Source organism: Motacilla alba, chromosome 9 (assembly GCF_015832195.1).
Source record: "Motacilla alba alba isolate MOTALB_02 chromosome 9, Motacilla_alba_V1.0_pri, whole genome shotgun sequence".
NCBI classification, from domain to species: Eukaryota; Metazoa; Chordata; class Aves; order Passeriformes; family Motacillidae; genus Motacilla; species Motacilla alba.
The window spans coordinates 1,772,723-1,797,731 of record NC_052024.1 but is presented as its reverse complement, the minus strand read 5'-3'; the positions used below and the strand labels follow the sequence as shown (position 1 = coordinate 1,797,731).

Here is a 25,009-nt window from a genome sequence, read left to right as displayed (position 1 = left end):
TCCCAGAGCCCATCCCAGCTTCCCAGCCTGGGGTGTGGGTACCCCACACCACTGAATCCCCGCCAGAGAGCAACCTCTGCCCCACTACCCTGGGGCCATCCTGCAAGGAGGGAGGACTGGAGGCTCAGCAGTTGTGTTCCCCACCCCAGGCTTGCTCTGGTTCTGTAGTGACAAACTCCCTCAGGAAAACCCTGGAGAAAGAACAGGTTTCTATTCTCAAGCCAATAAATGAGATTTTAGGAGGATGGCTATCCACACACCAGGCACATGAACTTACAGAAACAATCCCATTGTGACTGGCAAACACTCCGAAACATTTGCTTAGACTTTGAAGGCTGCTTCAGACACATTCCCCTTCTCCCCATCTCGGGCTTCTTCAGAAAGTTGTGATTTTGCACACTTTTTGTACAGATCTGCCCCAAAAGTTACAGGCTGCAGTAGCTGGTTTCTGGAGCAGAAGCTGAGAGCTGTAGCATCACAAGCTGGTTCTGTTGGGTTTCTTTGGTGGTTTTCCTGCCTGCCTGAACACCTCAGCTTTCCTTTGAGCTGGGAACTGCACTTACATGGGCTTGGCTTACTGAAGATCATTTTCAGTGTGTAATCATCTGTCACTGCTAATTATTGCCACGTTGTTGGTCTATGTGAAAAACAATACCTGGATTTTTGGGAGTTTTCTAACAAAGCTCTTGCATTTGAAGCATTAAAGAGGCTCTGTGGCATCTGAAACACTAATAATTCAGAGTCATTCATCCAAAAAAGCACAATACATGACTGACATCTGTCAAATATATGACATCACCCCTCAGTTACACAATATAATAATTTATGGTCTAATGTGTTTAATAAAATGAACAATCCAGAGAAAAGCACAGAAACTAAAAGGTGATGTCCAGGGGAGAGTTTCTTCCTGACCTGTTAATTTAGATTTTCTGGAAACAGTGGGAATGAGCAGTTCTTAGCACAGCAAGGCCTTTCTGAAATGAAATTAACTTTCAGCATGTAACCATTACCCCAGAATGGTCCAAGATCACACATTAGGCTGTTGTGCACTACGTGAGAAACTCAAATTCTGCTCTGAAAAATACACAGAGAACATTTGCCTTTCAGTGAAGTGAAGCTCTTAACAATTCTTACTCATTATTGTGTTAGTTATGCAAATACAAACCCAACACCCAAATCTTCAATGTTTTGGGTTGCAGATCAATTAACACTTCCCCAGAAGAGACAGCAGAAAGAGAAAGGTTAAGAAGAGGCACACAGAGTTACTTATTTGGAGTAAGGAGTTTAACTGTTCTCACTCTCCAGCCCAGGAAACAGCCAACTTTAAGCACATTTTTGTTCACCAAACTGCTGAGTGTAACAGGGAAAGCACAACTGAACACAGGCACACATGGAATGAGATGTTCTGTGGGAAGCAGAACGCAGCCTGAGCACCTTTGGTTCTGTGTTCATGGCTGGATTATCTCACCTGTACTAAAGCAGGAGACCCGACTGAGGCTCTCCTCACAGCTGAGCCATGTGGAGACTTCTCATTCCTTCCCCTTAATGTGGATTCTTTGGGATACAGAACACAGCCCAGCCTTTCTGTCAGTGGGGCATGAGCAGGATCTCTCTCTCCAAACACCTATTCTCCTTCAACTTCTACAGTCTCACTTTATTTTTTTGAGGCTAGAACAGTGGTTGAAATGGCTGACAGGTTCAAGAGTTTCTGGGAGGATGAGCAGTGCACCAAGCTGTTCCCTCCCTGATGCTGAGCAGGGCGTGCTGCCCCTCCCTGCCCGTGGGCCAGTCCCACAGAGGGGACAAAGCCCTGCACTTGTCAGGCTTCACCCACTGCTCACAAGGCATGCCAAGGAGTGAAGGGAAGCTCCCCAAAGCTCTGCTCCAGTCTGGGCATCTGCTGCCAGCACTTCCCAGGCCTATGCCCTGGTTTCCAGAAGAAACACTCGAGCTTGTGACACGTGGAAATGCCATGGGAGCAGCATTTGGACCAGTGAACTTTCCCCGTTATTTCTGCTGCAACCATTTCCCCTCTTTCCAGTTTTTTTCCATTGTTATTAAAAGAACACAAAGAACTTGCAGCTACAGGAAAAGATTATCTGCTTTCTAACAGCAACAACAATTTGACATTTTCTGCAATGGTGAGGGGGGGAAAAGCCCAACAAAACAACCCAACCACCCAACCCTTTGAAAGGCACTCATTTGCCTGCAGTTATACCCTTACAATCTGAGGAGAGATGGAAGGGAACCTTTATCTTCAAAGAAAATTATGAGCTGCAAGATGCCTGTATTTAAAGATACCACACAAAATTAGCCACATAATTCCCATTTTTGGAGAGGAACCAGCTCCAGGGATGCTGCAGAGATCCAAATTTAAATAGTACAATCTTACTGCACAATGAATATCGGATAGGGCAGGCCAACAGAGAATAGCAAGGAATTAATGGGCAGCCCTCGACACATTTTAATTAAAAGAATCCAGAACAAAAAGTGTGTCTAAAAAACTCCCAAAAGACCTGGAAAAGATAGATCTCAAGGACAGAAAATCCTTTTCAGATCTGCACCCTTGTAAAGGTCATACTTGGCCAGGGTAAAGTGTAAAGTTTGGCATCCCAAACACTCAACAACATAAATTCTTACTTGTAGATTGAAAATTTCCACTGAATTGTATTAGAAGGCCATAAGATTGGTTACACTGGGTCATTCTACTGGGATGTGCAGGGCACTTGGTGTATCAATTCAAAAGTACTCACAAAAAAACCCACCCAGAACTCAGCTGCTGCTTCAGAGGAGCTGGAGGGATTTGCCCTCTCCTAGTCCCTGCACAAAGGGCAGCTTTGAGCCAGAACCTGTCTGCCACAGTCCTGTGTTCCCTGCAGATATAGTTCTACATAACCATGGCACATTTAGATTTGGGGAGTCACGTTTTAATCTAGAAACATGAACAGGCATTTCTGACCTCTGCCTTAGTCAGGAGCTCCAATACCCTGACAACAAATGAACCTGACCAACGCCATCAGATGCTGCTGAGACTTTTGTCTCACTGCTCCAAAAAGTGGCACCCAGCCTGACCACTCAGTGAGCTTAGAAACACCAAAGAGAGGATGTTGTCTTGGCTAGAATTTGAAATCATGGTTATTGAATGATGCCTTAGGATTTTAGCCTTTATACTTTCAGATCCTGTACTGCATTAGTGCATAACTCCAGACTCCATACAGAGTGTGAGTTACTGTCTTCACATTTTGGACAAACAATCCCTCGGGGACTGGGATCCAAGGACACCCTACAGCTTCAGGCCCTGAAAAGTATTTTAAAAAAGTGAATTGGGAGAGAGCAAACTGGGAATAAATGACTTCATTAGTGAACCTTTAATTGGAGGATTAACCCCTGATATGTAAATGGACCAAACTTACAATTGTCTGGAAAACTGGTGCCCATTGTCCAGCTTGGGTGTAGCCTCTGGGAGGCTTTGACTGCCCAGGGTGTGGCTGTTGAAGGCCTTCAATAAATACCCACTTTATTCTCTGCATCTTGTCTAGATTCTCTTAATTAACTAAATCTCTTAATTCTCTTAACCTCTGTTCCAGGTGGCCCCTCCGAGGCACCAATAAGCTACACGTGAAGGCGAGCAGAGGGCAGGGTGGAAGGGATAAGAGGCTTTTCAAGGATCAAGCACCAACCATGGAACTGCAGTGGGCATGGAGGATTCCTAGTGGGAGATGCTGCTGTCCAGAGTGAGCCCTCTGCGTGGGAAATGAGCACAGCAGATGGCAGAAAAAGGTATTGTGTGGACAAGCAGCCACTTGTCTTCTTTCAGAGACAGAGGGAGAAAAATCTCCTGTCAGTGTGACAGGCACAGGTAACCACCTACTGACAAAGTTTGCAGTGGCATGTGAGCATGCAGCTGAGCAAGCAGCTTTTGATTCTGCTGTTTTCAATCTGTGATGCTCAAAATTATTTCCATACATATACACACATCCACAGATGCCAGCCCAGCAGATTACAGCTGACAGCTCTCTGAAAGCCACCAAAGTCCAGATATGATGGAAACCTGCTCAAGCTGTCGGAGATATTTCATCTGATTTCTGTCTCATCCAAAACTGTGTATAAAGCCACAGTGAGGAACAGCATCCTCAAACCACAGACTGAGCTGCCATCAAGCACTGAGGACTCGCAGGTGCTAATGAGCACTTTGGGGTAAGAGAGGGGCTCAGAAGGAAAAAGACAAAGTTCTTCCTCAGTCCCTCATGTTGTCAGGACTCATGTTGCAATTTTCTTTCTGTTCAGTCCTAGGCTGGAAAATTAAAATACAGCATGATGAATTTTCAGGATTTTGTGTTCTTTAACAAATCAATGCCATTTTTTTTCTGCAGGAGCCAGACTAACTCTGCCTTCTCCCACTTCTCTTATGGGGCTTCCAAAATGGTGGGAGAAACTTGGCTGATTTAACTGCAGCAATGGAACTGTTCTGTGCTTGTAGCTGTGGTTGTCAAGGGTTTAACCCACATCCAGGGACTAACTGTGAATTTGCTAAATCTCCATCTTGCTGCTCTTCCCTCTGACAGACATTGAGGTTCCAGCTTTGCTAAATTCATATTATTGACCACTTTGAATGGCTGATACAACCAGAACAGAGGGATGCTGAGATTGACCTGAATTCTGGGGTTTGCAGTGAATTGCCACATCCCCAAGCTGCATCCTCCACCCACCTGACTCTTGTCAGGAGAAGCATGGCCAAGGCTCCCCCACACCCCCACAGGCAGATGGGCTGCTTCACACACGTGGGGCTTCTGCTCCACCCTGCTCCTGTCACCCACTTAGCACAGGCAAAATTAAACATTTCCTTTACAGCAGGGATGAGAAGAAGGGAGAGCAAAAAAAGAGAGTTGGAGAGAACCAGTGCCTTCCCTTATCCTCTACAGTCTGTCCACAGCCATTTTTACTCCACCCTGGGAACATCCTCTGATCAGACCCACAATATTAATAGAGACCAGGCCAGACTTGCTCTTTCTAGATACTTTCTAATCCCCCAGAAAAAAAAAAATGTTGTTGAAATCTGCCCTGGGATGCAACCAATCTCCTTAGGTTTTCTCCACAGACCAAAATTTCCTTGGATTCGAGGTTCTAGCAAATGATCTTGTTGTTTCTCTGTGTACCAGCCAAACGTATTGATTATATGAACTCTGAAACTGCCAGAGCCTAACAGCAGGCAGCACAGCAACTGCACACACTTTAGCTCCTTTTCACCAGTTTAACTCCAGCCTGACAGTTCATATGGAACTATTTTAGCTCACCACAGATTACAGTCATTCACATTTTCCCCTGCCTGAACTGATAAAAAAAGCATCCACACACAAACCTGTTCTCAGTTAATCAGAACAGCACCAGGCCAGTCCCAGCTGATGGTGTGCACAGGCAGTTCCCATGCTGGACACAATGCCCTGCATCCTCTGCCCTCCTCACATGCTCTGAGTGCATCACTCAGGCATTCCTTCCATGCATCTTTCCCAGGAATCAAGCTGCCATATGTGCTGAGCTGCAGTGTAGCCCAAAAGCCCCTGAAACAGGAGGAATGGGCAAGGAGAGAAACCTCCTGCACAGCTGAACAGGCTGAGGAAATGTGCTTGGGCTCCAACACAGACAGGCAGGACAGCTTGGGCTGCCTAAAGGAACACAGCCCAGAAATGTCAGAGCCTTTACTGGAACTGAAATGCTGCTCAGAGCTACTTTTTGCCTCCTTATTAAATAAGGCACTTTCTTATTTTCCTGGGCCCTACCTGTCACAGGTTTTACACTGCACCATTTAGCTCTTCTAATTGACTTTTACATGTCATAATTTCTCCTTCATTCGCTTCAGTATTTTTGTTTTGTTACTTTTGCTGCCTTTGAAATTGCAAAGTGCTTTTTCTTTGCCCACTGACCTGAGATGGTTTATGACCAGCTAATCCCATTTCCTGAGGGTGCACTCATGACTTTCTGGCTTTTACCATTACACTTCGAAGTTAAAGAGAAACTTCTTATTTCCAAAAGAAATTATTCACATTTTCAAAGTAATGGAATATATTTAGTTCTGCTTGACCATCTCAGAATTAAGTAGCAATTTGTTCTATTTTGTTTGGATTATTAGTTAATATATCATATTACCAACACAGAAAGTATTCTATATGGCTGGTTACTGGTGTGCAATTTGTAGTCTACCAAGTGCTTGGAAGTGATTAGCAAAGCTAGACAAAAGCCCTCAAAAATATTTTAAGCGATAACTAAAATAATCTTTATAATCAGGAAGTATAATATTGCTTCATATGGTTCATAAACACTCTAACTGAAGTCCAAAATTGAACTTTAATACTCAAAGTGATTAATTTTATACACCTCGGTTAGAACTTCTGTGTGGTGCTGCATGACTCAGAATTAACCTTGAGACCAGAACTTCATGCAACACAGCTCCTCAAACATTAAACTTTTATTTGAGGGACTGGCACAAATGGTCAGCTTCATCAGGGGGTTCAAAGCGCCTGCAGCTCACCACAGCCCCTGGCCCCTTCATGACTTCATCCAGCCCCAATTATAAGGCCTAAGACAAACCTCAAGCTTTCCATTTACCCTTCTGAAACCCATTTGATATTATTAGATTCTCTTATTTCAAATGCCACATCAAATATGGCTCAGCTTCATTTTCCTGCAGCCAAGCACAAGCCATATTTCATTATGTTCCCCAATAACGAGATTGTTTGTCTCCAGTTCACTCCCATGAACATGTCACTTTGAAAAACTGCTGTGAGAGACTCCTCTTATAGGTCCTGAAAGCAAACAAGACATAGCCCTAGAACGATGTTGAGCACTTTCTGATTCTGTTTGCAAGGCTGATCACTTGTATCTGGACATATGGCAGCATTCAAAACACTCCCTGCTTCCTTATCAGCAGGCTACATTCTGCTCATTTACTTCTGGCTATTAAAAGCTCTGTTCAAATTTGACTATCACTTGAATCCACTTCAATTAGTTATTAGACATACTTTTATAACTGTGGAAAAGTCCTCATCACATAGAAAAATAATCTTCCATATCAGAATTGTTAATAAATTTGAGCTGGAAACCTTTCCTCAGTGTTGGAAACAGCAGACTGTGTGCATCAGGGTATTTTACTTTTAGTTACACACGTTAAAATCACGTAGAGGCCAACCTAAATTCATCTTCAGATGCGCCTGAACTGTGTAAGACTGAGGACACTTTGTGGCTGCTTCTGAACAATTCAAGCCTGTTACCTGTCCCTCTGGGGGTGTCTCCCTGTGTGTGCTGAGGTTTGCACACTCCTGTGAGCCTGACACACACAAACACCTGGGCAGGAGCCCATGAGAGAAAGCAGGAGGGGCTGAAGGAGAGTGGGCTGGCAGAGGTTACTGGGAGCCTTGCCAGAGGACCCTCCCTAATTCCCTTTGTTGTTAATGGAGAAGGGTAATGGGGTAAAAGCCTCAAGATTTTGATTTATCTTCTCAAAGAAGGCAACAATTACACCTAGAGTTCATCTTCAGAAGGCTCACAGGCCCTGCATCTCACTTGTTTCTGAGCATGCACACAGCTGTAATTCCACACAGTGGGAACAACCAGTGGAATTATTTACATCTTTCAAGTTAGGGACACAGGTAAAGGTTGATTCTGGGCTTGAGCACGTTACACATGCTGGGTCTTGTTTGCTTTACTGGACCAATGTTACCTTTTGCAAACACTGCCCAAGGCTGCTCTATGAGCTTCCTGTGAGCTCTGAGCTGCTGTGAGAGGTAGAGAAGTGCACTGCTGCCCTGCACCACTGCAGCACCTCCTGCACTGCCGGGAGGCTCCTGCTCCCTGAGCCCTTGGGCCTGGGGGAAGCACCTGGCTGAGATGTAGGTGATAAAGGATGCCCAAAGGATGGCTCTCCTCCAGAGCGATGCCTGGGCTCTGCACAGCCCCCAAGCCAGCCTGGGGGAGCTGTGATGGAAGCGTGCAACTCCTACATGTGAAGTGGCAATGTCTCATTCACTGCCTCCTTCCTCACTTGGCTGCTGGTGCTAGGGCAACACCAAGGCTCCCCAGTTCTGAGGGGACTCAGAATGGTCCCCTGGGCCACTGTTCCGCATAATGACAAGTTCACCCATGACATCTGGGACTGGGAATACTCAGCTCCAAGTAGAGCCACTCCCACATAACTCTACTGAGGCACAGGCTCATTTCAGATGCAGCAAAAAGGCAAGTGAAATAAATGTATTATCTCATTTAAAATGCATACAGTCTCAAGAAGCAGGATAGAGATTGGAGGTGTCACTGAACAGTGCATAGTAAATAAATCATATTTGCAATGCAAGACACTCCAGCCAGCCAAAGCCTGAGGTGGTATGGGGCACAGAAACTGAGGGCCTGGACGTTTTCAGGACTACAGAGCTCCAATCTTTAAGCAGCATTTCCACCATGAAATCACAATTAAAGGCAGAAGTCCCATCTGTGTTCAGGAGGCAGAGCTGTCTGCAAACCCACCAGAGCTGTGGCACACAGGCTCTTACACACACCTCATTGCTATTCAAAATAATGAGCGGATGGCTCCTCGCTGCAACACCCCAGGCCTTCCAGCACCATGTGCACAGTAAATTTTCCTCCAACCCAGCAGTGTATGCAAATCCTCTGCTCTGAAAATGAGGTGGCTGCTGCTTAATCAGTACTCTCCATTTATTTACGTTCACCTGTCTGCTGGGAATCCAAGTCCCAACAGGAATCAGCTTCACACAAGATATGGAGACACTCTGTCTGCCTTGGCTGTCACTTCCTTTGGATGCTTTCCTACAGGAAGCAGGAATTTCCAGGTGTCTCACTACTGAGCCACAGAAATGCTCCTGCTGTATACACTAGAACATATTTCAGTGTATAAAGGTATAAAGTGCCTATTCTGTGCCCAAGACTTATTGTCCTTGAATTCAAGCTGGACCCTGAGAACACAAATAAACAGGAAGAAGTGAGGCATTTAAGAGTAGTATACTTATTTTCATAGAGATAAGCAAGCAAGCAAACACAAAGCAGAGGGGCACCAGGGAAGAGATGGAATCTCTCCCTCTGGAATGATGCAGGACCTGTTTTTACAGGGCCCTGGATAACCTAATCTAAAGCCCTGCTTTCAACAGAAGGCTGGATTGTCTCCAGACTGTCCCTTCCAATCTCAAATTATCTACTACTCTGTAGTAACTTTACAGTCTACTAAATGCTGGTACAAGATGCTAGAAGACTCAGAATTAAAATATATGCCTCTAAAAATAGTTTTATTGCTAATGCACTTTGAAAAAAAAGCCTTTAATCTCAGCTGACTATTACATGACAGCCATTCCCATCAGTGCTCTCTGGGGGTCTCTGCATTTGGTCACTTAAGCACCATGTAAGCCAGCACACACAATGCTGGACCTTGACTTGTACAGGAGGCTGAGGAAGGGCTGATTTTTACCATTCCTAACTATCCACATGGAACAATGTGTTGGAACCCCGGCTGCTGAGAATTTCAGCCTTTCTGTGCTGACAGGCACTGACCCCCAGGAGAACACTGCATTGACCTGAGGCCTGGAGAAGCTTCCAAAATGGAATGACAGCACTGGGATTGTGGGTGTGGAGTTTGAGTAGAAGTGTGTGATATCACACAGTGGAAAACTTAGAGTTTGGGGTTTTAGAATATAGCAATATATATAAGGCAAGATAGAGGGTTTAGGGTGAAGGCTAGTCCTTCTTCTCCTTCTTCTCCATGGGTTTGGGTGGTTTTGTCTAATTGGATAAAAAAGTCCACAGTGGGGCATGGGTGGTTGGTTATTGGGCTAAAAGTGAAGATAATTTAAGTGTCATTTCTTAACTGGATAGTTTAGCCTTAAAAGACCTTGGAGAGGAAGACAGCCATTTTGTAGCTTGTTAGAACTCAGGTCTTGTAAGAATGTAACATAGGTAAGAAATAATAAACATTTGAGTTTGACATGAAATACTGTCTGGAGTGTCTTCAATCTCAGCCTCAACAGAAACAGAGAAAAGAAGCCAAGAACCAGCAACAATGTTCATGGAAAACTGTGCCAAATCTCCTAGGACCAAAGACATTCCTTGCTAGGTTTTCCTCCTCAGCCCACGTGCTGCCCTTGTACCTGCACAGGGCTGAATTGAGTTAGGAGCAAACTGCACAGACTGTCTGGAGTGGAATGAAATCAGCTGATACACTCAGTTTGTCGTGCCTTTAAATAATACAACTAACTCAATTGTTGTAAAATTGACTCAAATGAGGCTCATTTTCAGAAACATTTCAATATGGGTAAGAAAGCCAGCAAAAGAGAAGGGTAAAGACTATCTATATGCTCCTAAAAGTCACAGATGGTGAAAAGGAGAGTGTGGTAGGGTTTGTAAAGTTCCTGCTAAACCTTTTCACATTTGCTGAACTCACGTTCTTTGCAAATGTCCAAGTCTTGACACAAAAGCAAGGAGACAAAAAATAAGAAACAAACAGTTATAAACAGAAGTGATACTCCCTATGAGAGGCTTCTCCCACACCTCATGTGATGGAATTCTGGATGCTGAGAATTTTAGACTTTCTGTACTGATAGACTCTGACCCCCAGGAGAGCAGTACAGTTGACCTGAAGCTGTAGAAAAGGCTTCCAAAATTGATTGATAACACTGAGATTATGGGTGTGTAGTTTAATTAGAAGTGTGTAATATCACAGTGTAGAAAACTTAAGAGTTTGGAGTTTTAGAGTACAGCAATATACGTAAGGCAAGACAGAGGTTTTAGAGTGGCAGCTAGTTGTTCTTTACCTTCTTTTTCCTTCTTCTTCATAGGTTTAGGTAATTTTTTATAATTAGACAGGAAAGCCTCCATTGCAGACTCAAGTTATTAGGTTAAAAGTGAAAATAATTTAAGTGTCATTTCTTAATTAGATAGTTTAACTTTAAAAACCTTATAACAAGAGACAGTTAGCCATTTTGTACCTTATGAATAAAAGACTACAGAACTCACTGCTGTGCTCACTGCTTGCTCACTCGTGTCAGCCAGCAGGCAGGTAAGGCTGGCAGGTAACTCTCAGCCTCTGGTGTCTGATGGAAGCTCTTTGTGGGAATTCTGATCAGTGAGATCAATGTGCAGCATTGAGCTGTGCAAGGAGAAAACAGGCTGGCAGCCACACAGAATTAATGCTGCTGAGGGAGAAGTGTTTTTCTGGAGAAGCAGGAATTGCTGCACTTGAGGAGAGGTATCTCAGGGTCAGGGTGGCAGAAGGCTCCTGTGGAAACCCAGGGCACAGAAAATACTTTTCTGTCTGCTCTGGGGCGCCCTGACCCCCAGGGGAGCACTGACTTTGACCCTCATTCATGGAGAAAGTTTCCTAGACTTCAAGATAGACTGGAATCCACTAAAGTGTGAAATGGATTATAGAGAGCAGTGTAGGTGCATCACTTGGTGAGAAATTCAGGTTTTGGGGTTTATAGTATGTTGTGGATGGAAGCAAGATGAAGGCACAGGGTGTCGTCCTGGGTTTCTTCTTCATGCTTCTTCTTCCTCCTTCTCCATGGGTCTGGGTGGTGTTTTATAATTGGGCAGAAAAGCCTGCATTGTGGGGTGTTTGGGATCAGTTATTGGGTTAAAAGGGAAAATAATCTAGGTGTCCTTTCTTAATTGGATAGTTTAGTCTTAAAAGACCTTGTAGCAAGAGATTGTTAGCCATTTTGTGCCTTCTAATGAAAAGCTGCCAAACTCATGGTTGTGAGGCTGTTTTACTGATAAATAATAAACACCTGAGTCTCAACATGAACTACTGTCTTGAGTGCCTTCAATCCAGACCCAGAGAAACCCACACCTGGTACCATAGCAAGCTCCCAGCTCTGGCACGGGGCAGAGGGCAGGAGGGCACCTCCCTCCACGTGGGGAGCCCAGCCCAGCCATGCTCAGCACCCAGAGCTCTGAGATCCCCCTGCTTTGGGGAACAGGCTGCCATGAAGCTCCGGGAGGTCTGTGGGCATTTCAGAACTGCATCCTGCTTTGGATAAAAGAGCAGCAGCAACAGTGTCTGTGTTGACCTGGTGCTTTTTTATTTCACTAATTAAGTTGATCCTACACACATATTGCTTTTTTGATTCCAGCTTGGCAGAGGAGCTTGTGAAGACATGAGGGAAATGAGAGTCTGATAAGCTAGGATCAGTTCTGGGTTTGGGGAACTCTCAGCCTGGCTCAGGGCTGTGTGAGATATAAGATACTCAAACCTTTACAGGTACTGTGCACAACAGCAAAACAGTGCCAGAGTGTCAGAAGCAAAACAGGCCTGTTTTAAGTCTGAATTTCTTTGAAGTGACAAAAAATGCTGTTTCACAACAGTGGCTCTGCCTGAAAGAGGATTGTTTCCTTTAGTCCTCCAATTTACTCATTACTTGAGAATGTTTCCCTCAGTAGAAGAGAAAAGCTCTTCCTGGCATGGCCTCTCTCCAGCACTCAGCCTTGCTCTCTAAACTCCAAAGTGTAAGGCAACAGACACTGACAGAAGAGCAGGGTAAAGCAAGAATTCCTCTGCCTTGCTCATGGCCCTGTTCTCTCCTTCAGAGACCACACTGGGAAGTTAGGACAACCTCACCTCACACCCACCATCAGCTCCTCTTCTGCTCTCCAAAAAGGACATGACTGCTCACATGGCACCAAACATTCACAGCTTTTACCTCCCCACACCCTGCAGTTCCACTGAGGACACAGATTCTAAGGGTGCTTGCCTGGGCAGACAGGTAAGAACCATCTAACACGAAGCTGTCACAGCTAAGTAACCCAAAGCTGAGGGCTGCAGGTGCTGTCCAGCTCCCCAGCTGCTGCCTTGTGCAGGGAGCTTCTGGGGCTGGCACTGGGCAGCCAAACCAGGCTCACAGGGACACCTGAGCTGGCTTCCAGCCCAGGTCTGATCCATCAAGCTGTGCTGCAACACAACCCCAATTCCTGCTGGAACCACATGGTTTGCTGTAGCTGGGAAGTTGTTGCAATGTATCTGCAAGGGTCAGGCCATAGTGGGCACCAGCGCTGCTTCCGAGTTTGGTATCAAAGCCTCAGGAATTCATCGAGGCTACTGGAACATCAATTGTGTAAAATTAAGAAAGAAGAGGCTGAGAAACCAAATACCAAGACTGCGAGAACTAAATAAGAGGACTGTGAAACACCTGGACTGTAACCAAGCACATACTGTGAGAAGTGCAGGCAGAAAACGAGGGAACAAGACAAAGGCACCAATCAGGCAGGGTGTACTTAGTAGTTTGTAGAATCTATAAATATGTGTGTAATGTAAATAATAAAGGGCTTCTGCTTGGTGACATTGGTCAGTTGTTCAGGAGTCCTGGATTTCCCGCAGCGGTGCCCGAACACTTCAGCAGCATGAATCCACTCCTCACCAGCAGGGCAGCTCCACTCAGGCTCTGCACAACAAGGCTGGGCTTTAGATGGCCTTAGTCCTACTCTCCTCCCCTGCCTTTTCTGCCTGGCTGCTCCCTTCAGCTGCAGAACAGAAAGAGAGGAAAATGACCCTGCTCTTGCTTTTGGACAATGATCAATCAATTGTTTGAAGACCTTCACTCTACCCTAAAGAAAACAATGATTAGCCCATAAAGCTCTGCTTTCTTTTCCCAATATGCTAAACTTACCACCTCCAAAAATAAGCATGCTATTGTACCTCAGGAATTAGATCAAAAGTAAATACCATGATCTCACTTCCAATGGTAATTACCTAAACAATGCATGTAACTCAGAATTACTGGAGTGATCAGAAAAATATAGGTAAAATAAGTATTTACATAAAAGAGAATTTGTCATTTCAGTTAATTAATTCAATGATGACTGCTGACTTTCTGTCTATAAAAAAAAATCAATTCCCATCAAAACAAACAGGCCAGATCCATGAGTCCCCCTCCCCTCTGAGACCCCCAGAAAGGGGAGTGCAGGAACAGCTCCTGGCCGTGGTGCTCACTGCAGCCCTTGAGTTCCCACCTTGCCCTGGTCAGCTCACAGCACATCCCTCCACCATCCTCTCCTCAGCAATTCCACCAGAGGATCCAAACCACTTCCCAGGGCTCAGGTTTCACTCAGCAGCTGCAAGAACCGGGCACCCACCCCAAGGGACAGACCCCATATTTGTTTTTTTTAGAGTAAGACTCTCCCAGCTATGTTCTTCTGTGTGTGAAATGCTTTGGCTCAGTTCTAGATTGGAACAGTAGCTCTGCCCTCCTCTCCCCCACTTGGCTCAAGTCACTTCTGAGATTCAATATGTGATTTTGATTTATTAAGACTAATTTCCCACAATGAGCAAAACAAAACACATACAATGGTCCATCTGGGCAAATAATTTCTGAGAAGGCTTGCAAGACAAATAGCACAGCACACTCTGAGACACAACACATGAATAATAAAAGGCCATTTTAGCATTATATATTTGCTAGCATATAATAAGACATGCTGGATTTACACTGAGGTTTAGATTTGTCTTGTTTTAAAATGCTAAATTCTACTTTAGTGGAGCCAGTATTTCACATTACTACTTCTACTGAAATCCTGATGCTGGTTCTAGGACTAAAAGGTAATTTCTCAACTCTAATTAAAATTATTTAGTTCTATCTCAAGTCACTATGTTTAACAAAACCAAACAAATAATCCACAGCCCTCAGACCAGCAAAAGTTCACTGATTTCAGCCAGGGATGGAATGTATCTCAATTAGCACCAAATTACAATTTTAACACATGCTGCCCATAAAACAATGTTCCAGTGATGTTTTTTCAGAGCACTGGACTAGAAAGAACTCTCCTGTTCTGATTCATGGACAAACCTCTGGCTCTGACAGGAGTTTTAGTGCCACAACAGAACCAAGGTTAGAGCTTCCAAACTACCTTTCTTTTTAAAATCCAAGAGGATTGGAGAGAAGAAAACACTGCCCACAGCCTGGAGCTGCCCAGCCCTGAATGAGGAGATTTCACATCTCCAGATGAACAGCCCAGTGACTAAATCACTGTCAGCTACTCTGCTTTTACATTTATATAGATATACATACATATATATATATACACATGTGTGTATTTCCTAAGAAATAGAAAACCATACATGAAAGACCACACAGAGGAAGATCATTCTCAGTCTTTGAGTAAACTGGATTGTTTCAAGCATTGGGATGAATTGTTTCATTGCATATGGATTGTGAAAAAGATCATAACTTAGAGCTGAACATTCAGCATCTAGATCTGGAAGCAAAGACATGTTTGACTTAGCAGGGGAGAAGAAAAACTGCCCATGAATCCAACAAAGACAAACATATTGAAAAAAAAACAGGATGAGAAACAAACTTTGTATAACTGATGAAGTAATCTGAGATGATAGTTTATTTGAACTGTAAGGGTGAACAATTTTTATGCAGAGGGCAGGAAATAAGAACCCAAAACAATACAGCTCATTTGGTCTTTCCTGGTCTTCACGAGATCCTAAACAGAATTGTCTCAGGTTTCATTAATTCTGTCTTTATTTTCCTCTAGGATGTGCATGTCTTGGTGCTATTCATTAATCAGCCATAATTAATACCAATAAATGTGGTATTAATTCAATTATCCCTGCTGTTTGCTTTGGGAGACAAAGGTGCTGGGGGCTGTTAATGCCTTCCCAGCGAGGTGAATTCAAAAAGGACCAGCACAGCTGCAGAGGTGTTTCCTTCAATGAAAAAATGCCTTTTACCTGACTGCAGACAAGCTGAGGCAAGATCCACCTCTGAGGCTTCTCTGCCCCAGAGCCTGGCACAGCTGCCCTGGAGAACTGACACCTCTGCTGTGTCCTGAGCAGCTGTCACCAGCTGGGAGGGGGAAAATGGCATTTCTGTGACAGTGACAGCTCTGGGGAGGGATGTGGGGGACAAGCAGTGTTCAAAGCCTGTGGGGGCTTTGAAATACCAGGGGACAGAAGCTGGAAAGTAACAATCTTTCTCAGGTGATGCCTCTCCTCACGTGCTTTCACTGGATGAAACCAAGAACAGAAAATTCTGAATCCTAGTCCAAGTCAGCTACAACTTTGGCTAAAAATCAAACCAACTTGTCTCCACTCATATCTCATATAAAAACTCTACAAGGTAATAAATTTTATAGATGTCTAAAAAATACACACTTTTAAATTAAGGACTACTTAAATTATTTATTGCATTATTCCCTATTGTATAACTCAACTACATTCACTTTCAAGATTAAATTATGGCTGGCTCATATTATTGGAATGAAACATCTCAGTGCTGCTGCTTTGAACTCTGCTCTAACAGAATCCTCTGTATAGAAGTCTGAAAGGAATTAAGTTACATGCATTTCTGAGTTCAGCTGGCAGATCCATGAGACTTTGGCAGAGAAAAAAAATAAAATACATGGGTCCACATTCAGAAAGATTTGCTTTGACATTACTCTCATTTTCTGCACCAGGTTATTGCACTGCCTTGAACTCCAGCCATGCCCTGAGAATTCATCTCTGACAAGAGCAAAACACACTGATTCACAAAACCTGTCAGGAGTAGATTTAGGCTGACAAAAACCAAGTAAGTCAAACCTGTATAATGCTTATTATATTATAATCCCTTGAGAATGTTGATACCTCCCTGCTAGTAAAGGTGCAGTCACAGCTTTTTCACTTTTCCCAGCATTCTCATTTCTTCTCAGGGCAATTGATCCTCGAGGATTTTTAACCTTGGCCTGAGAACCAGTTTAGTTTGAACTATGAAAAGCATTAGGCTAAAGAAAAACATTGACACATTTAAGTGTGATTTTGTGGCAAGAAGCAGCACTCAAAAAAGGTGCAACGGGGGACTATTGTGTTTAACATCAATTGTGGTTCACACCTGCTCTATTCACAAAGAAGAGGGAGGAAAAGATGTTATTTCTGCTGCTTTTTCCAAATCAACCTGGGACTTCACTTGATCTGTTTTTGCATTGCTAGAAGTTACAGTAAATTGTAGCTCAGTATTCTATTGATATGTGGATCAGCCACTAACAATAAACCCTTCAACCACCTTATCTGTCAGGGATGCAAATAACAGTAATTGTTGAATAATATTCTCTAAATTTCACTTTACTTCCAGCTTTGCCAAGTGGATATAAAATAGCCTGCTATTTGCATAATCATTTTAGGAAAAAAAAACAACAACGATGTGCTGAGGATTTCAGTCCCAGATGAAAAAAAAATAAAAATGAGGAGCTTCTATAATCTCCAACAAAGTGGCATTTCAGCCTAAATGACAGTAGAAATGGAAGATGCCTTGCATACAGATTATTTGTAACATGCTGGAGCTGGGATGCACCAAGTAGAACAGGAGCAGGACAAGAGTTTTATTCACATCCATGAGATTTAGGGTCACTGAAGTTATTAGGTCTTTCACCTTTGTGGACATGAGATGGAGCTCACAAAGAAAGGGCAAAGGCAGTCAGGGTGGGATTTCAACGAGGGAATTTTTGGCTGCTCCTGCCTGGCCAGTGCCACTCCTGCTCACAGTGGCCAAGCCCTGCTGGCCTGACAGAGGCTGCTCAGGGAGGAGGAGAAGTGGAGGAAGGAGGTGGAAGAGAAACCATCCCAGACAGCAGCGAGTAGATTTGCTCCAGAAATCCTTAGGAACTGCTGAGCTAAGGCAAATCTTTCAGGAAAATTAATCCTCTTGATTTGAACATAGCTCTTCCTAGCCTCAGCAAAGTGATCCAGCAGCAGGTTATTCTGATTTCAAACAGCTCTGAAAATCAGAGAGAAACTGAAATCCAACAGGTCCGAGCTCCCCGAGGGACAGACCCAGCACGGCTGGAGCTCGTTTCCTTGAGACAGAAATGTTGCTCCTTTAAAAATCTCATCACACCCTCCTCTTACCCGAGGACATGCTCTCCTCTGGGTAGCTTGGCAATATCATTGAAGTGGTAGGAGATTGCTGGGGCCAGGCACACCAGATCACCTGCGATGCACACTGTGGGCCTGGCTCTGCTCTCTGCTCCCCAGGCTTCCTGCCCCTCTGTGTGCTTCTGTGTGCAACCACTGCTCCAAACAGGGCTGCAAATGTGAAGTGCTTTGGAAGATACTCAGACAACAACTTATTTGAGCAGTGTTTACATTTCACCCTATACATCATTAAAATTTTTTTTTAAATGTATTCTTATGAAAAAAATCAATTTGTCCATAAAATTAGTAATGGAACTCTGTATAACTCCACAGTCTACACACACTATTGATGACACTTTCAACTCCTGATTTAATTGGCTTTTCAGTGTCAGTTTTTATTTGTACAGTAATATCACAACTGAAACAAAAATCCAAGAAGTAGAAAACAGCTACATGTGTTTGATGTTGCATGTGAGAGCCTCAGATATTTAGCAACTTCTTTGATGCTTTGATCTCCAAAGAAATCTTACTAAAATTATGATCAAAGGATTTTATATTATTCTAAGTGCTTAAGAACAAACCATCTTAGGGCAATAATCAGTATTCTGTTTAATCCTTCACCCTTGGAATCCATTATTGCTAAGCACCTCAATCTGATGGGAGTTACATTTACTTAACGAAGATATTCTCCTGAAACTGTTACAAGTCCCAAAAAGCAACATTCCAACTTACAGACAGAGCCAAGAGCTGGATTTTATTCTGCTGGCTAAAAAGTGCTTTCTGAAACTGTTTTTAAAATGTAAGTAACTTAAGAAAATTGGTATGCAGCTCAGACCAGGCAGATTTTTATTTTTCAACAGCAGACAAAGAAATAGAATTTCCAATACACAACTACTTTTGATTTAATCTATTTCTAACTATTTCCTATTGTCAGTGTTTATAGAGCACTATTACACAGATGGATATATCTAATATTTATAAAGTAAATTAACACTCTATTTTATAACATGCAAAGACAGATAAATAATGAATTATCCTTTTCATCAATCTGACCACATAATGCCTGTTTCAGTGCAATATTAAGTACTGCACCAGACTGGTTGTTGTAATCCCCCATGGTGAGTTAAATCAAACAGAGTGATACAAAGCATCCTTAAACTGCAGCCTCCAGAACAGGAGAATATTAGAGACCAGCAAGATGTAACAAAAACACTCATTACAGCTTAGATTATGGATTCATAGACTTGGTTGATGAGAGGTAAGGAGGTAAGGAGCAGCTTTTAGGAGCAAGTAGAGGAATTCCTGACTCCCAGTCACAGCCTTAACACCTTCCCAGATCCTGACTGAGCCACTCCCCTGAGTTTTACCTGTGCAGATTATTCTTCCTCCTGCACACCCACCCACCAGGGTGTTTCCCACTGTTTCTATCCCCACGCTTCATTGCTCTTTAATGGTGGAAGGTGATGTGCTGAGAGCATCCCTGCAGGCTGGCAGCAGAACATGCCTGCTCTAAGTGAAAATCAATCTTGCTAAAGCTGCTGGCTCCAGCTGTGGAGCTCCAGAGCTGTGCTCGGGCACAGGGAGCCACGCTCAGCTCTGGGGATGGCAGCAGCACCAGGAGTGCCATGGCTGTGGTTACTGACAACTGCTCAGACAAGAGAGCCAGATAAACTTCCCCAGGCATTGCTCTGTGAAGGTTGGAGAAGTCCAGAGAAGGAATTAAAACAATTCTTAATCTTTGCAGCTGGTGTTGTCGTCTCCTAAGAATGTTTCCAAGAGGGTGGTGTGTCTAATGAGCCACTGGTGTGAGGGATATTGACTGAGGAGCAATCAGGTCCACCTCCATCATAACTGTCTATAAATATGTGCTTTTTAATAAACTCAGCTTCTTCCACCATGAAGAAAATGGAGTCCTGTGTGATTTATTCCAATGCCACGTGCATCTGGGGGACCCACACAGATGGCAGAAGCAGGCACAGCTTAACCACATCTCTGACAAACCTGAAGGTTACCTGTCCTTTTGGGCACAAGAAGGCCTGTGAAGGAAATGTTTTTCTAGGGGCAAGGTGAATTCATCTTGGAGCACTCTCTGTCCTAACTTCAGCATTTACAGTATGGTTGTCACACCCTCACAGGCTCATTTTGGGTTTGATCTGTTGGTATCTACACCCCTGAGTGTGGGAAATGGATTTGTAGAGAATTTTCAAAGCTTGACAGAAGGTTTACATAGTGTGTATCTGTATGCAAACTTTGAGGTAAGAAATGCTGACTTAGAAATGCCATGGAATAGGACAGACGCCGTTGAGAGAGAAATGGAGCTAGAAACAAGTTTCAAAGGACGACCTGGCAAATAAGACTGGATACTTTGGAGAAACAGAACTATGAAAAATGCATTGTAGTAGGATCCACAAAGAGTAATTTTAGATGATTAACCTTTAGATATTTACAGCATGGTGTGGCAAAAGCTCACAGGCCAAGAAACACTTACAATATTGTAATTAGGAAATAGTTGGCTTCTGATAATGATGGTGTGAATTATAACATCTGCATTGCCTCACCCTTCACATGAGACTGAAAATGGAAGAAAAGTTTGTAAAACACCTCTCAGCTGCCCCACCTCTGGGCCAGAAAAGGGCTCAATCCCACCCTGAGGAGCAGGAAGCTGCACAAGCAGAGGACAGTCCCCCAGGCCAGGAGTGTCCCAGCAGGAGCAGCTGCAGCCCAGGCTCCACGGGAACTGGGGCAGGAGCTCCCCTGCTCCTGGGGCTCAGGCTCCAGGGCAGCTCAGCAGCAGCCAGGGAGCAATCTGCAGGGAACTGTGCCTTGCTGGAGTTCACAGCCCAGCTGAGACAGTGGGATCTTCAGCTGCCTTTAGCACAAACCCACACCACAGCTACCTCAGGCCCGCAGTCCTGCAGGGTGGAGTATGATGAGCAGCACCACCTGAAGATTCTACCTTCAGCTCCACCATAAAATGGTTCTATCTTTTACTTACTTGATTAAAGTGCTGAAGTTTATCAATTAAATTGTTGATGAGTGGGTCCAATCCTCTGACTTTAAGTTCTGGATTATTAATTTGTGCCTTCAGTCCATTGGAAACAACTCTGCTGGTATAACTGAAAAACAGAAAAAATAACACATCAGTGACTGGAACCACATCCATCAGAATCAAGAATCCTATTACAGGGGACTTACAAAAAGAAAATGTTCTGCAAATGGGAACGAAATTTATTATAAATATTTATGTTTTAAAATACACCAACCAGAATAAAAGTCACAGTTTCTTGCAGTATCATTTACCACTTTAAACTATTCAAGTCATGAACCAACAGCAATATCATAAACCACGGAGAGGTTTGTTTCATTCATAATTTAATATTTGAACCTTTGTAACTAACATTCTGGAGTTCTTCCATGCAGCAGTCAAAGCTGATAGCTTCCAAAAATTCACTCTTTCATTATTGCAGAAACTCGGGACATTCAAGACAGAAATGATGTTTTATGAGATTGAAGCAAATTCCAATGAAAGTGGGGTATGATTTGAAAATGATTCATAATCAAAGCGTGAATTGGAGTCCTCTTGTCAGAGCAGCTGGGGACACTGGGGACAAACTCTCTGGGGACACTGCACAGCAGCAGCTGCTGCTCTCCAGAGCTCCCTGGGAGCCCCACCTGTGTTAGACTCCCCCCAGGCACGGGCCACACCAGCAATTCCCTCTGAGCAAGCCCTGCTTTCCTGAGGAGCAGCAGATTGCTCTCACTGCCTGGTGACTGAGCAGCTCCTGCCACTCCTCTCTGGGGACACCCCACAAAGGCATTCTCAAGTCCTGCTTGGGCTGGGGCTCCACCAGGGTACCCTCATGGGGGAAATCCAGGGTTGTGCCCATTTGGTCTCTACTGCTCTGTCTGTACCTCAGCTGAGGAGCTGAACCATCAGCATCAGTGTTTGCTGAGCCCCGTGCTGCCTGCAAGTATCCAGACTCCTTCGGATTTGCTCCAGCATTTATCTGGGTACAATTTAAGTTCCACAGAGCTACAGAGCAGCCTTTTTTGGAGAGCTGGGGTTTTTAGGGTTGCATGAACCCCTGAGTTCAGCACTCACTTGTAACAAAGGGCATCAGGGATGTTTTGCATGACCAGCTTTGAACTGGACAAGTGTTCACAAACCAAACTCTCCCCGACTTTCACACACACCAGGGAGGCTCTCATTAAACACTCAAATTGGCACCTCTGTGAGTGAGGGAGCCACAGGCTCTGCTCCTTTGGATTGAAATGTGGAGAGGAACATCCTGCTCCATCTTTCACTTTGATCATCCCTGCACACCTGGATATGCTAGATGTTCTCCTATCAGAGAATTCTTCACTGTGAACCAATTTGTGCTGAAGCTGAGGACAGCACTTCTGAGTAGAAAACAAGGCTCAAATTCTATTGTAGAAAGGCAACAGAATGAACTGGGGGCAGACCTAGCTCTCTAGATCTGTTTGTCCTATCTCAATTTCAATTTAGGATGAATAACAAATGTATGCAAGCTGCTGGCACAACACACTGTAGGACACTGCTGCTAAAGGTGTGGCTTAGAAAAAGAAATAACTGAGAGTGGCCTGCTTTTTCAGTAAATTCAATAAATGTCACTTCCCAGGAAGAAAATTGTTTAGAACAGAGAATTGAGAAAAATCATGTTTTGCTTTAATAGCCAGATAGCGTTGAGTGGACAATGGTTAAGGAAAATCTTTTTCACTGAGATGGTATTTTTTGGTTCACTGAGCCTTTTAAAGACAGTGCTCTCTTTTTTCTTGGTAAGTAACTCAGAGATGTGTAAATTAATCTGAAGGATAAACTTCCACACTGCAACGGCACACCCAAAATGATGCTAGGGCTCAGGTGTTAGAAGCAGACCCAGCTGGACTTGTGTCCCCAGAATAACCCAGCTAATTAATTTCAGAGCTAATTAATTTCATTAAATTATTACTCTGAAGCCAAGGCTGGTGTGGATTGTAAAAATCCACATCAATGCATTTGGACAACATTACAACACTGCTGCATCTTACCTGCCTTTACCTTTATTCACAAATCATGTTATTTGCTGAATGCTCAAATGTTCTTCATGTGAAAACAAACACATGGTGACACTGCAGAAGTACAGGGACATGTGACACAGCTTCCTGAGATCATCTAGTTGTAAAACAGGAGAAATGTAATTTAATGGGTCAGCTCCTGGCCTCCACCAGTCTGTTTGGGGAATCCCTGTGTGCGCTGCTTTGTCTGATCAGAAATTCAGCCACAGCAGCAAAATGCAGGGGTTTTCCTTTTCACTGCTCTTGGCTGCTCTGCATTCAACCCCTGGTTAGAGCTGTTGGAATTTCTCTGGAGGCTTACACCACTATAACCCACGGTACAGAAACCTGTGGGGTGGCTGGGGTGTTTTCTGGCAAATGATATTGGTTTTTTCCCCATGAATCACCAGGCTCCATTAACTGCCCCTAAATGCAATTACAAACCTACAGCAGTGCATGGAATTTGCACAACCAGGGCCAGTTCAGAGACAGCAGCAGCATCAATGCCAGAGCCCTCAAAGGGAGCCAGAATGGGCAAAGGCAGGCTTAGCCAGCTCACACTTACTGCTGCTGCTAAATCCTCCCTTCCACACACATCATCACCAGGAGAACAGGGCCACTTGGAGTGAGTGAGTGAGCTCACAGCCCATGAAGACAAAGGGGATCTCCTGTCCTTCAAATCCTGCTAAATCCTCCCTTCAAATCCTGCTATCCTATCCTGTCCTGCTAAATCCTCCCTTCCACACACATCATCACCAGGAGAACAGGGCCATTAGGAGCGAGTGAGCTCACAGCCCATGGAGACAAAGGGGCTCTCCTGTCCTTGAAGTTCCACACCCGACTGAGGACTCCCTCTTTAAAGCTCTGGAGATATGCGTGCATTATGCACAGGTATTGCTGCTGCTCACAGTTAGATTCATCACATAGCTTATCTAAATTCCACGTGTCAGAGACTGCATGGAACCTGTGTGAATCCTGCTTTCATCTCCTTCACCTCCCTGGAGCCACCAGCAGCACATCAGAAGTGGCCCAGCTCTGGTCTGGACTGTGACCTGCCCAAGTGGAAAAGCCCAGAAAACCAACCAGGGTGGTGAAAGAGATGGGATCTGCCCCGTGAATGGGGTACAAAGCTGGTGGAAAAGGAGGCAAAAGACTTGGGCAGGGCACAAAGCAGCTCTTGGGTTTTCCCATAATAACCTGTTTTAGCCCTTGTTGATCATAGTGGAATTTTTCAACCAGTACCAACAGAAATGATGAAAAAATGCGTGGCAGATGACAAAATATTTCTGCTTAGATGCTGCTGTCTCGATGATGTGTAGAGTGCAATTCATTTTATAAAAATGAGATTCCAAGCTGTGCTGTCCTGTGTGCTCTCCCTGGGAGATCCCTGCTAGAACAGCCCCGAGCCTGGGGAGGCTCAGAGCAAGCAGGAGATGGTGATTAGAGAAGAGGGGCTCCAGCTCTCGAGGAGGAGGAGACAGGGCAGAGAACAGCAGGAGAATGGCACACCCAGAAAGAAGGGAGCAATCCCCCAGCCCATCCCAGCCAGGAGCCAAAGCCTGCACTAGGAGCAGACCTTTTGTCCATCGGACCCACAGCACCACCCTGCAAACTGCAGAGCCTTCTACTGCCTCTGTACCACCCTAAAATGCTTTGAAATAAACACTATACATTTCCTGAAAGATAATCTGATTACTTTACTTCTTTGCACTATCTAAACCATTTTTTTTTGTTGACATCAGATCCTGAATTACTGGAAATGTACATTAAGTAAGATCAGGAATTGGCTTGCTTTATTTAATAACCTGCAATTTAACTGAAATATTGTAGTACAGAATTGTTAACTCTGGTTACAGCTCTAGTACTTTATTCCAACTAAACCCAAAAATGTCAGCAGGAATGTCCAAGAAAGCTGCATTAAAATATTGTCACTGGAGCGCTCCTGAAAGTAACTGTTACACTGGAGCTCAGTGAACAGCTTGTGCAGACAGAATTTTCATCCAGACCTCAAGCCTCAGGCCAATGTTATTCCATTGATTGATCAGGCTAAGCTATGATACTTAAAAAAAACCAAAA

General features: G+C 44.1%; 1 protein-coding gene across 2 annotated transcripts in view; it reads right to left on the bottom strand.

Moving 5' to 3' along the window:
• The window catches only part of LOC119704448 (glypican-5-like), a 342,560-nt gene that overhangs the window by 126,993 nt on the left and 190,558 nt on the right, over positions 1–25,009 (bottom strand). For both annotated transcript variants that reach the window (XM_038145739.1, XM_038145740.1), the window contains one exon: positions 20,874–20,994. In XM_038145739.1, the coding sequence (XP_038001667.1) occupies positions 20,874–20,994 (121 nt within the window). The remainder of the gene's footprint in view (positions 1–20,873; positions 20,995–25,009) is intronic.